This window comes from Anoplolepis gracilipes, chromosome 13, assembly GCF_047496725.1.
Source record: "Anoplolepis gracilipes chromosome 13, ASM4749672v1, whole genome shotgun sequence".
NCBI lineage: Eukaryota > Metazoa > Arthropoda > Insecta > Hymenoptera > Formicidae > Anoplolepis > Anoplolepis gracilipes.
The window spans coordinates 8,419,070-8,434,870 of record NC_132982.1 but is presented as its reverse complement, the minus strand read 5'-3'; the positions used below and the strand labels follow the sequence as shown (position 1 = coordinate 8,434,870).

Here is a 15,801-nt window from a genome sequence, read left to right as displayed (position 1 = left end):
AGCGAAAAACGATCAGACATATAAATAAAAAAAAATTTATTAAAAAGAAATTTTAAAAAAAATTAATTTATAAATCGTTTCATGTCTAAAATATTTTCCGTGCAAAAAATAATGTACACATAAATTTGATTAAAAAAATTTTTTTTATAAATATAATAGCAAATATAAATTATTTATTATTAATTAAGTTAAAACAAAAAAAATATATATATATAATTTGAAATATTAAAATAAATGTAAATATTAGTAAACTTTTGTTAATTTCGCAAAATCTATGATAATATTCTCAATGCAGTTTCTATTAAAAAGACACATATCTTAAGAAAGTTCGAGAAGGAGTTATACTTTTTTTAAAAGAAGGAGCGATAATACTCATGACGTGTGATTCAAAGTGACGTCAACGAAAGGATGGCTCTGACGCATTTTGATATTTCTACCGGAGCAAACATTATTTTAAAAATTACTCATTCGCCGCGTCTGTTTACACCGACATAATAAGCTGTTACACGCATAACCGCGCAGTTTACAATGTGAGCACTTGCTAACATTTCGAGTTACGCGAATGCCTCGACATTACTAACACATCTCTACAAAATATTTCCGAAGACTATATTTAAAAAAGTCGACAGGATATGAAACTTACAATTAGTCAAGGCATGGTAGTTTAATGTAGAAATGTTGCCTTTCCTTATATGAACATTTACAATTAGTGATTGCATACATAACCCAAGAAGTAATGATAGGTGTAACCTGTGTCACGTTTACACGAACACATGCAAATTGAGAGAAAACTGAGATATAAAAATATGATTGTTGCCGTCTAATACTTAATATTAATTTAAAAAACAATTTTAACAAACAAATTTTTATAAATTAATATTTATAATGTTTTGTTCATGAACGCTTTAAAAAATAGTAAAAAATTCTAGTAAACTATTGTTATATAATCCATTATATTTTATATAATCCGTTATATAATTCGTATTTTTAAATGATAAAAATCAAAAATTATGTACATTGTTTTGTGTGTAAAGTATTCATTAAGGTTATTTATCTCGCATAATATTATATTTAATATTCTTATATAATTGATTATTATTTTTTTGATTATTACGTAAATTGTTAATAACTTTAGCTACTAAAATTCTAGTAAACTATTGTTATATAATCCATTATATTTTATATAATCCGTTATATAATTCGTATTTTTAAATGATAAAAATCTAAAGTTTCTGTCAATATAGATAAAGTATAAACCTTTTAATTTAAAAACATTATGCTATTTTCTGGAAAATTCCACACTTTTGACAGATAATGAAACTAATAGCTTAATAAACGTTAATAGCTTAATTACATGCACAACATAATTCATATGAATGACTTGCGAGAAAACAAACATTCAATTTTACTATGTATGCAATTTAAGTTTTATCGCTTGTATGTAACTCGACGCTTCACCCATCTACTAATTTGTCGCTATTATGCATTTTTTTCGCTCCTGCAACTGCACCTGCATCCGCACGAGAACAGATCCTGTTAATATAGAGATGCTACCGTCCACAGCTGAAGCGTTAAGCAGCTCGGGAACGTCGAGCAATATCCATGTCATACAGAAAAGCCCGGAATGCAACGATATATGCTTAACATCTGGATGTGTTGCTACAGGTTAGTAAATTATAGCAAATTGAACTTGAATTTTATAATTATTTAGATCTAAATATATGTATATATATATTTATAGATTAAAACCAAATATCATAACATTGTACATATATATTGCTTAAAAAAGAAATTAATGTATATTTAAACTGTGTCTGTTTGATATAATAAATAGTTTTAAGAAAGAGAAATAAAATTTAAATAAATTTATAAAAAGTGTTTCATAATTTATTCTGAATAAAGATTTTATAATTTTATTTGAATAAAATTTAAAAACATTTATAAAAAGAAATTATATATTCAGTATTGAAATATATTTTTTTAAATCTACGTAATTTATATATATATATATATATATATTTTTTTTTGTAACTTTTATTTCATAAAACAAAATTAAAAATACCAGCAAATATTACGAAAAATATTTTTTTATCTTTACAAATTATTTATCGTTCAAAAATATCCCAACAAAACATTCTGACATTCGATGTGTTATACGTTAATTTCGTCACGCGAAGGCTTAAAATCTTTGCCTATTAATATCAAATTGTACTAATTTGCATCGCAGCCGCACAGATTCTAAAAAATATGGATCACAATGTGGAACCGTGCGATGACTTTTACAAGTTCGCCTGCGGCGGCTTTCTCGAGTCTACTATCATTCCCGATGACAAAACCAGCGTAAATTCATTCTCCGTCATCGTCGATGCCCTCTTGGAACAACTACGGACTAGTATTGAGGAGGAGAGTCCTCCAAACGAACCGAGACCATTTAGACTTGCCAAAGACTTCTACAAGGCTTGCATGAATAAAAGTAAGCAGCCGCGACATGATTATTTTTACATAAATCACTACGCTTACATTGGACTTGCTTAATAAATTCAAAGTCGCTTATTTTCAAAAATAAGCGACGAGAAAATTATATTACGAGGCTTGTAATATTTATGAAATCGATAGCTATTTGTTAAGTAAAAAAAAAAGTTTCATTTCTCTTTTTATCTATTTCTAATTTATTCATTCTTTCAGCCGCTATCGAGGAGCGAGGCTTACAACCGTTATTGGACATTCTCAAAAAACTCGGTGGCTGGCCAGTTTTAGATGCCGAGCGATGGAGCGAGGGCGATTTCAGTTGGAAAGATGCCGTTTACAGATTCCGTAAATTGGGCTATTCCGTTGACTACTTCATCGATTTCGGCGTCAGTGTCGATTTGAAGAACAACTCAAGGCGCCTGATCGACGTAAGCACATAACAATTTATAGCGAAAAATGAAACTGGAACAAGCGTGAAACGAAGATTATAATTGCTCCAAATTGAATTTATAGATTTCAGATGCTTAATGTAAATTGATAATTTTTAGCTTGATCAAGCAGCTCTTGGTCTGTCGCGCGAATATTTGTCGAAAGGTTTCGACGAGAAAATCGTTCAGGGATATTATAACTACATGGTGGACATTGCTGTGATTCTTGGAGCTAATCCGGACCGAGCCCGCAAAGAATTGAAAGAGTCACTTGAATTTGAAATCAAACTCGCAAATGTAAGTTACCTTCCAAGAATTAAAAATTTATAAATATAACAATTGATACAAAAATAATGTTTAAAACAAGACTGAATAGATTCTCAAGTTACAATTTTTTTAAAGAAAATAAAAAATCCTTAGAAAATGCCAAATCTTCTGACAATGACTTAATTATTTTATGTACTAATAAGTATAAATGTCAATTGAAACTAATGTTACGTTATTAATCGATTAAATATGTCCTACACATAGATCTCGCTACCTAATGAAAAACGACGTAACGTAACTCTTCTCTACAACCCCATGACTGTGAACGAGCTATCCAAAGCTTATCCTAGCATACCATGGTGGGAATACTTCAACACAATCCTCGCACCGCAAGCACAACTAACTCAGGACGAAATAGTTATCGTAAACGTGCCCAGCTATCTAAAAGACTTTGAACAATTGATCACCAAGACGCCGAAGAGGGTACAGGCGAATTATGTGTTTTGGAGGGCGGCCGCCGCGTCAGTTAGCTATTTAACGGACGATATCCGAAAAAGGCAGCTGAAATATACGCTAGAATTAAATGGCAAATCGGAGAGGGAACCGAGATGGAAAGAGTGCGTAGAAATTGTTTCTGGCAGTATGGCAATCAGCGTCGGTTCAATGTATGTGAGAAAGTACTTTAAGGAGGATGCGAAGAACACCGCTCTCGAAATGGTCAGCGATATCAGAGAGGAGTTCACAAAGATCCTGAAGAAGGTAAGAAAATAAAAAAAAACGTAAGGTTAAACTTTTGCGAAATTGCAAGTGCAGAAGATTGGAATCTTGAGATTGATACATACTTCTGACGTCTGTTTATCTAGAAATTGAAATCTGGAAAATGAAAGAGTCTCTTCTTTAATTTTCTTTTATCTGTAAATTGAAATCGCGGGAATACACACATACACATACACAAGAATCTTGACATCTACCTACTTTTATTAACGAATTAAAATCTAGAGAATGACTATATTTATTTATATTTTTCACTTTCTTTTTAAAGAAAAAAGAAACAATTCGTCAGAAATTATTTCAGAAATGCTTTAACACATTGTAATTCTATCCCCTTTAATAAATTACGTGCATTTCTAGGTGGAATGGATGGATGAGAAGACCAGAGCTAACGCCTTAGAAAAAGCAGCTGATATGACATCACATATTGCTTATCCAGATGAGTTGCTGGACGGTAGAAAGCTTGACGAGTTTTACGAGGGACTCGAATTAAATTCCGCCGATTATTTAGGAAGCATTTTAAACCTGACCATTTTCGGAACGAATTTCTCGTTTGGTAGATTAAGAAAACCGGTAAACAAAACGGAATGGATTACTCATGGAAGGCCGGCTGTTGTCAATGCATTCTACTCATCGATAGAGAATAGTATTCGTAAGTATTTAAATATATAAGCAATTTCATGCGTAAATTCATATTAATAAATAAATATCAAATATCTAATAATAATTGATATACATTTTTTTAACAAATAATGATTTTTATAAAAAAAATTAAATAAGAAAATTGATTTAAACAATAGTTTAATTACATCACGTTTATTTTGTCATTCACTAAACTAATAATTTTTCATTTTAGTAAGAACTAAATCTTTAAGTTCTCCCTAAAATGCTTTTTTATTAAATTTTATATATATTTATATTCTTGAATAAAAAATAAAAAATTTTTATCGCAAAATATTATATGAGAAACTATTCAATTAAAATATAAAAACTTTCCAATCCGTTTACAAACCTGGCAGGAAAATTTATGTATTTTGAATCATTATTTCTTTAGATTAAATTAATCATTATTTTAATATTAATCATTATTTTAAATAAAGCCTGTGTTTTAATCTCAAGAAAAAATCTTACACAATTACGTACAAATTAATATTGCAATTATTTGTCAAATAATTCTTTGGTATTTTTTTTTCCTAGAATTCCCTGCAGGTATTTTACAAGGAACATTCTTCAATAATGATCGGCCACGTTACATGAACTACGGCGCCATCGGCTTTGTCATTGGCCATGAGATCACTCACGGCTTTGACGATCAAGGCAGACAGTTCAATAAGGAAGGTAATCTCGTAGATTGGTGGGAGTCGGAGACAAAGGAACACTATCTTAAGAGAGCCGAATGTATAATTTACCAGTATGGAAATTATACTGTGAAAGATGTCGGAATGAACGTAAGGCAAATCTTATATGTTGACATTTCTACATTTACATATATATATGTAAATGTAGTTTTTGCTAAATTCTATATTTTTTTACATATATTCTATATTTTTTTATATATATTCTTTTATCTATATTTTTTATATATATTTTTTATATATATTTTATATATTTTCTATTCTATTATATTTTTTATGCAGAGATTTTAATTATCCGCAAAGAGATATCGATAAAGTGTATGGAGGAGACTTATATTTTGTGTATTATATAAATTTTTTCGCACCTGTTTTTATTTCTTTAATGAAAAATTTTCTGATGATACTAAATGCAATTGTCATAACATCCTTTATTATTTTATTTGCTGCTATTTCCGCTATACTTATTATAATATAAGCAAATGCTATTGCGTTGCAAGAATAAAATAATTATCACTTGAGTTAATCTTTATTTATGGCGTGTCGCAATACACTGTGTAAATGTTGCTAATAGAAAATTTATGTACGATTAGAGCGACAGTGATAAGTAAACTTTTTCAACGGAATTATTATCGAGTAAAATATTTAAAATACTCGTATACAAAAATCTTTTTTAAATTCACAGAAAGAGAAAAATTACATATAGCTAGTCATAAAATATATAATGTCTCTTTCGTATTTTTGTTACAATTCTACACGAAGAAAAAATAGATTCTAAAAATATTATATTTGTTTGTTAAAGAAAAATTAAAACATGCGGAAAGCTATTTAATTCTCGACACAATTGACGAATTATTCATTTCGCGGTATAAATAAAATGACAAATCTAAAATGTACATAATTCTATCCGTCTATAATTTTTTTAAACGGAATAAATTAATGATACATTTAAAAAAAAATCATACTCTTAAATGCAATCATAAAAATATTTGATATCATAAAATAAAAAATATTTATAAAAATATTTGACAAAAAAAAACTTGATTATATAATCTCATTTTAAAAACTATTTTATATTTTTGCAGCTGAACGGAATAAATACTCAGGGTGAGAACATTGCTGATAACGGCGGCATAAAAGAGGCGTATTACGCGTACAAAGAATGGATAAAACGAAATAAGCCGGAACAGAGATTGCCGGGTCTACCGTACAACCCGGAACAGATGTTCTGGATAAGCGCTGCCAACAGTTGGTGCAGCAAATACCGTCCGGAGGCGATGAAGTTGCGTATCACGACGGGATTCCACAGCCCCGGCGAGTTCCGCGTACGGGGACCATTATCAAACATGGAGGAATTCTCGCGCGACTTTAATTGCCCGGTCGGCTCTAAAATGAATCCCAAGAAGAAATGCGCCGTATGGTAGATCTCATAAATGTCAACAAGAAATGAAATTGGTTCTGTTATAATGTTCCGCTTTTAAACTTTTAAGCTGTAATTTCAAGTGCTTGTTGTTTCATCGAAACAACCAAGTTGTTGTGATTGATTCAGTGATTTTATAGTAAAAGAGGAGCATATACATATTTTCGAATCTGCATGGCGTTCCGTTTCCTCGTTTTTCCCGTTTCTAAAGCAACACAGTAATATTGATTATTATGATCTTTGAATGTCATTTTTATGTTGTATGCATAAAATAATTATCAAGTTTTTTTCACTGTAAAATTTCAAAGCTTTTGGAGTGTTTACACTGTCACTTTTAGAACTAATGAACGTAAAGAAGTCATATCTATAGGATATGAAAATAATCTGACTTCTCCTTTGCAACATTTTACAGAACATCATCTTATCATAGCAGAGAGTATTTTATCAGCGATAATATTTAAAGGCGAGAATTGATATTTCGCAATATCTGTGCGAAAATCTAAGAAGGTATTCTCCATGATGAAATCTATGGAGAATAATGTGTGTTTTCAAATGCGTAGGACAGATATTATGAATCGTTTTTGGTAAACAATTTTTATAATAAGTAAGAAATACGTGTCACGATGCGCGTATGTAAATAGAAAGAAAATGGAATATATAATGATGGATTTGAAAGTTAATTAGTTGTATACAGTTATAATCGTCTAACTGTCTTTGATGTATAAGACATAGGATTTCTGTGTTACAACGATAATGTTAAAAATTTTAAATCGTTCCATATAATGGAGTAACTCGCGCAGCGAAATTATCCAAACATATTTAATTTTTTTTGAGAATTTTTATAGTTTGTATATCGCAAAAAATGTTGGCAGCTCCATTAAAAAAAAAAGAAAAAGCTTTTTATCCGTTTTTGATTGTTAATAACTTTGTTAAATTTTGCATTCCAGATTAAATCTTAAAGTATTTAGATACACTGATGAGTAGTAATAGACACTATACAGAATATGAGCCGTAAAATCAATCTTAGAAAAAAATTAAGAATATTTCTTGATAAAATTGTTATACATTTTTAATGAGAATTTTGACTCAAATAATTTTTCATAATTATTGTAAGCTGAGTATTATTTAGTAGTATTATCAAATAGCAATTATAAAAAAAACTGCAAATTAGTAAATACTCATTTAAGAAAATAAAGCGTTTTACTATAAAAAAAATAATAATAATTCGAAATGCTCGATTTCTTAAAGTTCCAATTACATTATAGACTCTGACTCAAGTACATAGTACCATCGGATATTTCTTCTCTGAGATTTTGTGGATAAAAGAGTGCCAAAGCAATCATTTTGCACATCTTTGATAGCACTTTTCGCAAGAATTAGGTGTGTTAGTCAAATTAAAAAACAAATTAAATTATAGAAATTGAATTCTTTTTTAATCAATACATTCGCAAATTTATTAAAAATATTGTATTAAGCTAAATATATAAATCATACTTTTTATTAGCGGATCAAATATCAACGAACTCTGTTTTTCCTAAAAACTCACTTTTTCTAGAAAAAAATGTTTTTTTTATATACATATATGTAGAGGAAAGACACTAAAAAAAAACATAGACATACTTTTTCATTTTTGATCTCTGGTTCCCAACTGGAAATTTTAAAATTTATATTCATGAATTTTTATTAAAGATAACTTTTTATCACAGATTTATTATAATTTCATTAATAATATTTCAAATTTTTTAGCAAATAATTTTTTTTAAAAACAAATGGAAATTGAATTCTGAAAAACTGATTTCCAAAATCAATGTAGTTGATAAAAACTATAAAAATACCATAAAAATTAAGATAATAATATAATAAAAACACAGAAATAATACAGATTTAGGATTCTATGAACATGTAAAATTATACAATTAAAAAAAATATTTTGCTATTATTATTATTTAAATTATAAAATTCCCTAAAAAAAGTTAAAAACCTTTTATGCTTTACAAATTGATTAAAAGCCAAATTAACATAAATAAACCAATTTACTAACAAGCTTCTGATTAGTAAATAAAAAAACGATTAAGTTTATCAGCTCTAATAAAGTAGCAGCTTAATTGCTGAAAAATATGTCATCTCAAAAGATTTACATCAGTTGGTATCTTTCCTCTATCTAAATAGAAAATCCAGAAAAAAATGTTTACTGGAAAGAAATTAAAGAATCATAAGAAATTAAATGCGCCTTTTAATTAGCGCTGTTTGATTTATTATCGATAATATGTGTCTTTAGTAATAAAGTAAGCTACTTTAAACAGAATGTGGATCTCAAAACATAATAAATAGAAAATTAATTTTCCAAAACAAATAAAAACTAAGATCAAATTTTTGTCTCCGCGTTTGTTAGAATATAATTTGCGGAAATATTTTATATTACAATGCAAAATAATGTTAACAAAATTTATATAATATCATTTTATAACGTCAGTTATTAAAAACAAAAATATTGCCACTACTCATTCTGGATTTTCTACGAGCCACATTTGTATATTATAAATTTGTATGTTGTATCAACGTTGTAATTGTAAACTCGACAATTTAATACAAGAAATTTTACTTTTTGTTTATTATATACATTCATCACAAAGTAATTATTAGTCATAGAGTTAGCGTTTCAAAGTACTTAGAGCAACGTATTAATAAGTATTAATCATAGATATTTAACTATAATCAATTGAATCGCGATTGTTTTTCAGCATATTATTTTTTGCAATCGCATGCATTGCATATAGCATTTTCATTTGTGTTACATCTCTGCCTGCCTTAGATGCATTTCCTAAATATTTCAGATATTTATTACGATGGCAATTTAAGCCATCGAGTACAATAAGTTTAAGTAAAAAATATGAAAAAAAAATATATATATATATATATATATCTTATAAGATGTTTGTTAAATATATGTAAAAGTTTAATACAAAAATATCTCGTGTAATATCAAATTGTATTTTACACATTTTCCAAAAAAATATCCGTACTATTTTCTCCGGTATATACCGTTAGAGAATTGTTACGCACATAATTTTATAGTTCACACATTTCAAGTGCACGCACAATGCAAAAATGAAAATATAAACAAATACTTAACGCTATCACTTACCTTAATTGATATGTTGAGATGACCGTCCGATCTGCCGATGGGTCTGCCTGCGTCCACGATGCGCATTAGACGACGAGATAATATACTTCGATCATTTGATTCGTGGCTTGCACTTTCCAGCGAAGATTTGTTACTAATGTCCGACTTCTGACGTTGCAAATTACACTGTAATTGCAATAAAATCCTCATAAAATGTCGCGCACTTTTAGTTAACCGATCACTGAATTCCATGCTTTTATATTTTTAAACATAACATACGCAGATTGACAACTTTGCGGCAATATTCGAATTTTTACGGAAGGAATCAGAAAGCGTCAATAATGCCCTCTCTTTTAGACTCAATATTTTTCGCTCACAATCAGACATATTATGTCTAGATACTCACGCATCATGACTATTGATTCGAAGAGACTCGACAATATCAACGACCAGAAGATAAAAATGATTATATTATGTTCCTTATATTTAATCTTAATTAAGTCAGATATGTTTAATTATTCGTTATAAAATTGCTAATTCTGAAAACCGATAATCATGATGCGTGAATATCACACGATTCAAATATGAACGATGCGATCAATTCGAAAAGTGAAAGGCATTTATTATATATATTATTTACGTTCGCTAAAACATATATATGTGTATATATTGTCTCTTTAAAAAATTGCTTACCTATTGTTGCACTATTCTTCGGAAACTCCGATGTTCTCTTTACACCGCCATAAATGAGTCTTTAAACGAGTAACGAAAAACAAACGGCGATAACTTTGCATCAATAAATTGCCACGAAACACCTGTAAAAAAAGAGCAGAGATTATTATAATAATACTTTGTGGCGACAGATTATTTTTAGTACTACCGATATAATATTACCGACAACGAAATATTTCGCTGACAATACTCCTTTTTTTTTATAAATGTAACGTGTGATTGTACGATGTGCAACGCGCGTAGGAGAAGCGCAGATCACCTTTAAACGACGATGATCGCGCATGCGCAGCTTGCGTACGTACAACTTGGTTTCGCGCGCGTCGAGATATTGTTGCAGACTGGTAATTGAATTTTCTCTCTCATATCGAATTATTTTCAAAATTACCGATATCACACGACAGCGCTTTATTGAATGTACCGTGTACATACATACCTGTTTACAAATGTAACATCTTTTTGATGCAAAAAATGCAGAGAAACACGGAGAAGCGGGAACGACGACCGACGGCTTCAAGTAACACGACGCTACAGATGGCGCATGCGTACGGAGAGAAGCTTCCCGCAAATTCCCCTTAGCGGAGACTCGAACCTTGCTTAGTGGAGATTCGAACCCTGCTATACCGTTAGTGCGGCGCATGCGCGCGCGGCTCGCATTGCATCTGTCATCATGGCGCAGCAGAGCGCGCGCGAAGCGATATTTATTCGGGGCGTATACGGTTACACGGACGTGTAGTCGCGCAAAATTGACGTGTTTTGGCTTGAGGACGGAACGAAGAAGCTGGGAGACTGTGTTGTGCCAGGATGGACAAGCCGCCGTACAAATTGAGCAGCGTGCTGCTCGGTCATACCGCGGACGTGAGAGCGGTGGCGACCTTCGCTGACGGTACCGTCGTGTCGGCCTCCCGGGACAAGACCGCACGCGTTTGGAAACCGACCGGGTTGGTACTCTCGGAGAGAGCTCGTATGAAGAGTCTCTCATGTATGAGAATATATTTGTAGCGTCCGAGTTTTTCAGCTTGTTGGCTCCAATTTTTTTAATCTTACTGTGTAGCTACGAGAGCGATACGTTTCCTTTTCTGTGCATGCAAGATTATATTTAAATATTGACTTTCTTTTGAAACAAAGGCTATTTAGATTTATTTGGAGTCTGTAATTAATGTACAATAAGCGTAGGCTTAAAAAATAGTTTTATATTTGTCGATGAGATATAATACATATCACTCTTGTAGAGTATGATTTTCTGAACTGAATATTGATATTAAAAGTTATTTTTTTTATTGTGTTTAAACTAAGGATTATATACTGTCAGATAGGACTGTTATAAATGTTTAAATATTATATTCAATATACATATAACATTCAGAATTTTGCAGGAAGGATAACGAGTATGAACAGAGTGCAGTATTGACAGGTCACTCTAACTTTGTCAGTTCAGTGTGCGTTATAAACCCATCGGAAAGAAATCCCAAAGGTTATATCATTACTGGTAGCAATGACAATACCATATGTGTTTACATGACAGATGAAACAGTACCTGTGCATACAATAACAGCACATCAAAATACTGTATGCAATCTGAGGACTGGCAAGAAGGACGATACGTTTCTTTCAAGTTCCTGGGATCTCACCGTTAAGTTATGGGACATAAAAGATTTGAGTAAACCACAATTAAATCTCATGGGTCACACTGCTGCAGTATGGTGCGTGGCAGATTTATTGAACAGCAATATAGTAACTGGATCAGCCGATAAGTTAGTAATAGTATGGGCAAGAGATGGTTCGATACAGCATAAATTAACAGGACACACAGACTGTATTCGTGACATAGTTGATATAAAAGAGGACGAGTTTTTAACTTGTGCCAACGATGCTACTATAAGGCACTGGAACGCCAAACTTGGAACCTGTTTAGGCACTTATTGTGGACATGAGAATTATATCTATAGCATAGCAGCCATTCCGAATGGCACATATGTTTATTCATCTGGGGAAGACAGAACTATTAGAGTATGGTATAATGCAGAATTAAGTCAAACAATTGTTCTGCCCACACAATCTATATGGTGTATTGAGTTGTTCTCAAATGGTGACGTAGTTGCTGGAAGTTCCGATGGTGTTGTTAGGATATTCTCATCTGATCCCGAACGATACGCAAATTCGGAGACGCTGGAAGCATTTGAAAAACAAGTAGCAACTACCACTCTGAATGCAGAGCAAGTAATCGGAGACATCAATATAAAAGAGTTAGTGTCGCTTTTTTTCCTTTTTTTTTTTTTTTAATAAAGTAAAAATTTTCTACTTATATATTGTTAAATTAATTTTAATTTTGTGAATAGTTTACCAGATTCAAAAGTTCTTTTACAACCTGGCCAACGAGATGGGCAAACAAAGATTGTGAATGAAGGGAATGCAGTTAGAGCATATAGTTGGTCACAAAGTGAACAACGGTGGATAAAAGTTGGTGATGTGATGGGTGCATCTGGTGGTACTGCGGCTACATCCGGAAAGCAACTCTACAATGGCATAGAATATGATTATGTTTTTTCGGTCGATATACAAGACGGCGTGCCGCCTTTGAAACTTCCATATAACAAAAATGAAGATCCCTGGCATGTTGCACAGAAGTTTCTTCATGACAATAATCTCAGTCAATTATTTTTGGATCAGGTATATATTTTGAATAAGCACTATTTTAATTTATTATACAATTATTTATATAATATATAATTATGTTATATAATATATATATATATATCATTATTATATAGAATATTATTTATACATATGATAAATGTAATCTTTTCTGACTCTCTTTTGTTATTTTATTTAAAAGATAATTACAAAATCACAAATTTGATTAGAAAATGTGAACCAAAATTATTTGTATATACTTTGTTTCAGGTTGCAAATTTCATAGTAAAGAATGCTGAGTCAGCTCCAGTTTTGACTACTGGATCTCAATATGTAGATCCTTTTACAGGAGGAAACAGATATGTTCCTGGATCAGGAACATCGTCCAGTACGCCCGATGTTACTGTACAATCGTCGATGTTTAGTTCTTCCAACACATCTACACCACCTTCTTATATACCTCATTTGAGGTATTTAAAACTAGAACAAGCAAACATGTCTGCCATTTTCGGTAATTAAGTTTAAGATAGTTAGACAAGATAGAATATACACCTATATATCATTTTGTATTTTTATTGCAGAAAAGTTAAACGAATTAAACGTTAAACAAGAAAATATGTATAAAATACCAGAGGAGAAATTAGACGCAATAGGAAAACTTATAGGCGGTCAAGTGTCTGAAGAAGTTAAGGCCAGTGCTATTAGTGCATTAAAGAATCTTCTAGATTGGCCGAACGAGACAGTATTCCCGGCGTTAGATATAGCGAGACTCGCTGTGCTTCACAAGGAAATAAATGATCAATTGTGTACACAGGAACTGCTGCCTGTCATACAAAGGCATATCAAATCTGATGCAACTCCTTCGAATCAAATGCTTACCTTTCGACTGATAGCTAATATGTTCCAACATGAAAAAGGAGAGAAACTTTGTTTCGATCATCGGAATGAGATACTGAAGTCTCTGCTGGATCTGCAATCTTTTGGAAATAAAAATAATCAAGTACGTCATGTTAAGTAATTATTAAAATAATTATCGAAAACAAAGAAAGCCTAAATTGCATGATTAATTGATAAATGATTCAAATAATCATAATACAAACTAATCATTTACGATATAAGATGAAAATAACGTAAAAGCTGTAAAATAATTTTTTTTTTTTTTCAGGTCGCAATATCGACGTACATTTTAAATCTGATTGTAGCACTAAATAAGTATAACGATATGCCTGCTAGCACAAGAGTACTGAACGTATTATTTGCCGTGTTGCCTCGTTTGAATGAACCCGAAGCAATTTTCAGAGCTCTAGTTGGGCTGGGAACACTATTGGCTGCCACACCAGATCCTAGTGATCGTAACGAACTAATTAGCGCTGTGCGACAATCCGAAACTGCTTTGAATATTCTTAGAACTTTGTCAGAAAGCGCGACCGATCTTAATACAACAAACAAACTGGTGAACTGTTCTAAGCAGATTATCGATTTGATTATTTAATGCGCTTACGAATGATTGAAACAACTTTTCTACTGTTATGAAAATAAGTTTTATTAAACGGAAGAAGATTGAAGATTATATATATAATATTTATATATTATATATATATATATATATATATATATATATATATATATATATATATATATATGATTTTATATATATATATATATGACATTATAATAATTAATAATGGAAATTATATATAATTATATATATGAGATTATATATATAATTAATGGAAATAATTACAAAATAAAAAAAAATTAAGATGCACTAATATTATATAATTTTGGTAAACGCAATTAAAAGTGCAAAGTAAAAAGTAAGTTTGCACATATATGCATGTTTTGTAGTTTGATTATCCAATTCGTAAAATATAGTAAAAAAAAATTACAAAATTACAAAAAAATTGTTTAATATGATTAACACATATTTAATTATTTAGATATGTGCTGTGCCCTTCCATGTAATTGCAGAATATACTAAAAAAAAGTGTTCAATGATTTATATAAACACAAGAGATAATTATATTTAACGTTTGCGAAAAATACAAAGGATATAATGTTATACGCGACTTTTAAAATTACTCTACATATATTTCTATAATACTACACGTCTTTTAAAAAATCTGGCAATTTATTGGCTAAACTTGTGCAATTAAAATTATAACTGATATATAAACAATTTATTTGTCTCGAATTTAATATTGTTACAATTGACCAAGGTAAAACAACACTTTTTGCAGATATTTAATATACATATTTACTGAAATTAAGCTAAAATGATATGTATTTAATGCTCTCACTGTATTTTTTAATTTTAATTTTTATTTTTTAATTTTTCATTTATAAAATAAGTATAAATATTTTTTAATAAACAAACACGTCAAAATGTTACATATATATAATAAGATTCAAAGAAAAAATTTCTTACACATTCCAGATTTTATAACTGATTTTATATCGGAAGTACAAAACTATGAATTAATTAACATGGTTGCGATATAATACGAATAAAAATTAAAACTGTTACGCATCGAGATAATGGAAACTAAATTAATTATTAATATTACCATATGGCAGATACAATGTGCGTGTAACGCATATATATTT

The 15,801-nt window shown here is 30.3% G+C and overlaps 2 protein-coding genes across 4 annotated transcripts in view; both read left to right on the top strand.

The window, feature by feature from the left end:
* The window catches only part of Nep2 (M13 family metallopeptidase neprilysin 2), a 35,701-nt gene extending 27,329 nt beyond the window's left edge, over positions 1 to 8,372 (top strand). The window contains exons 3-10 of one of the 3 annotated variants that reach the window (XM_072904184.1): positions 1,564 to 1,665; positions 2,228 to 2,473; positions 2,686 to 2,897; positions 3,018 to 3,194; positions 3,429 to 3,923; positions 4,296 to 4,587; positions 5,133 to 5,383; positions 6,373 to 8,372. In XM_072904184.1, the coding sequence (XP_072760285.1) occupies positions 1,564 to 1,665; positions 2,228 to 2,473; positions 2,686 to 2,897; positions 3,018 to 3,194; positions 3,429 to 3,923; positions 4,296 to 4,587; positions 5,133 to 5,383; positions 6,373 to 6,711 (2,114 nt within the window). In that variant the 3' untranslated portion in view covers positions 6,712 to 8,372. Of the gene's footprint in view, positions 1 to 1,530; positions 1,666 to 2,227; positions 2,474 to 2,685; positions 2,898 to 3,017; positions 3,195 to 3,428; positions 3,924 to 4,295; positions 4,588 to 5,132; positions 5,384 to 6,372 lie in introns of all 3 variants that reach the window. The other 2 variants (XM_072904183.1, XM_072904185.1) reach the window with 2 other exon arrangements.
* A 2,832-nt stretch (positions 8,373 to 11,204) lies between these two features.
* Positions 11,205 to 14,754, top strand: Plap (phospholipase A2 activator protein). Its single transcript, XM_072904806.1, has 6 exons — positions 11,205 to 11,501; positions 11,937 to 12,806; positions 12,900 to 13,230; positions 13,465 to 13,705; positions 13,776 to 14,194; positions 14,360 to 14,754. Exons 1-6 carry the CDS (start codon positions 11,365 to 11,367, stop codon positions 14,684 to 14,686), a joined length of 2,325 nt encoding a protein of 774 aa, XP_072760907.1. The 5' UTR covers positions 11,205 to 11,364; the 3' UTR covers positions 14,687 to 14,754.
* Positions 14,755 to 15,801: the final 1,047 nt, after the last annotated feature.

Coding starts and splice junctions, on each gene's coding strand:
- Plap (XM_072904806.1), top strand. CDS start 11,365: ATGGACAAGCCGCCGTACAAATTGAGCAGCGTGCTGCTCGGTCATACC. Junction 11,502..11,936: donor CGCGTTTGGAAACCGACCGG/GTTGGTACTCTC, acceptor AGAATTTTGCAG/GAAGGATAACGAGTATGAAC. Junction 13,706..13,775: donor AAACATGTCTGCCATTTTCG/GTAATTAAGTTT, acceptor TTTTTATTGCAG/AAAAGTTAAACGAATTAAAC.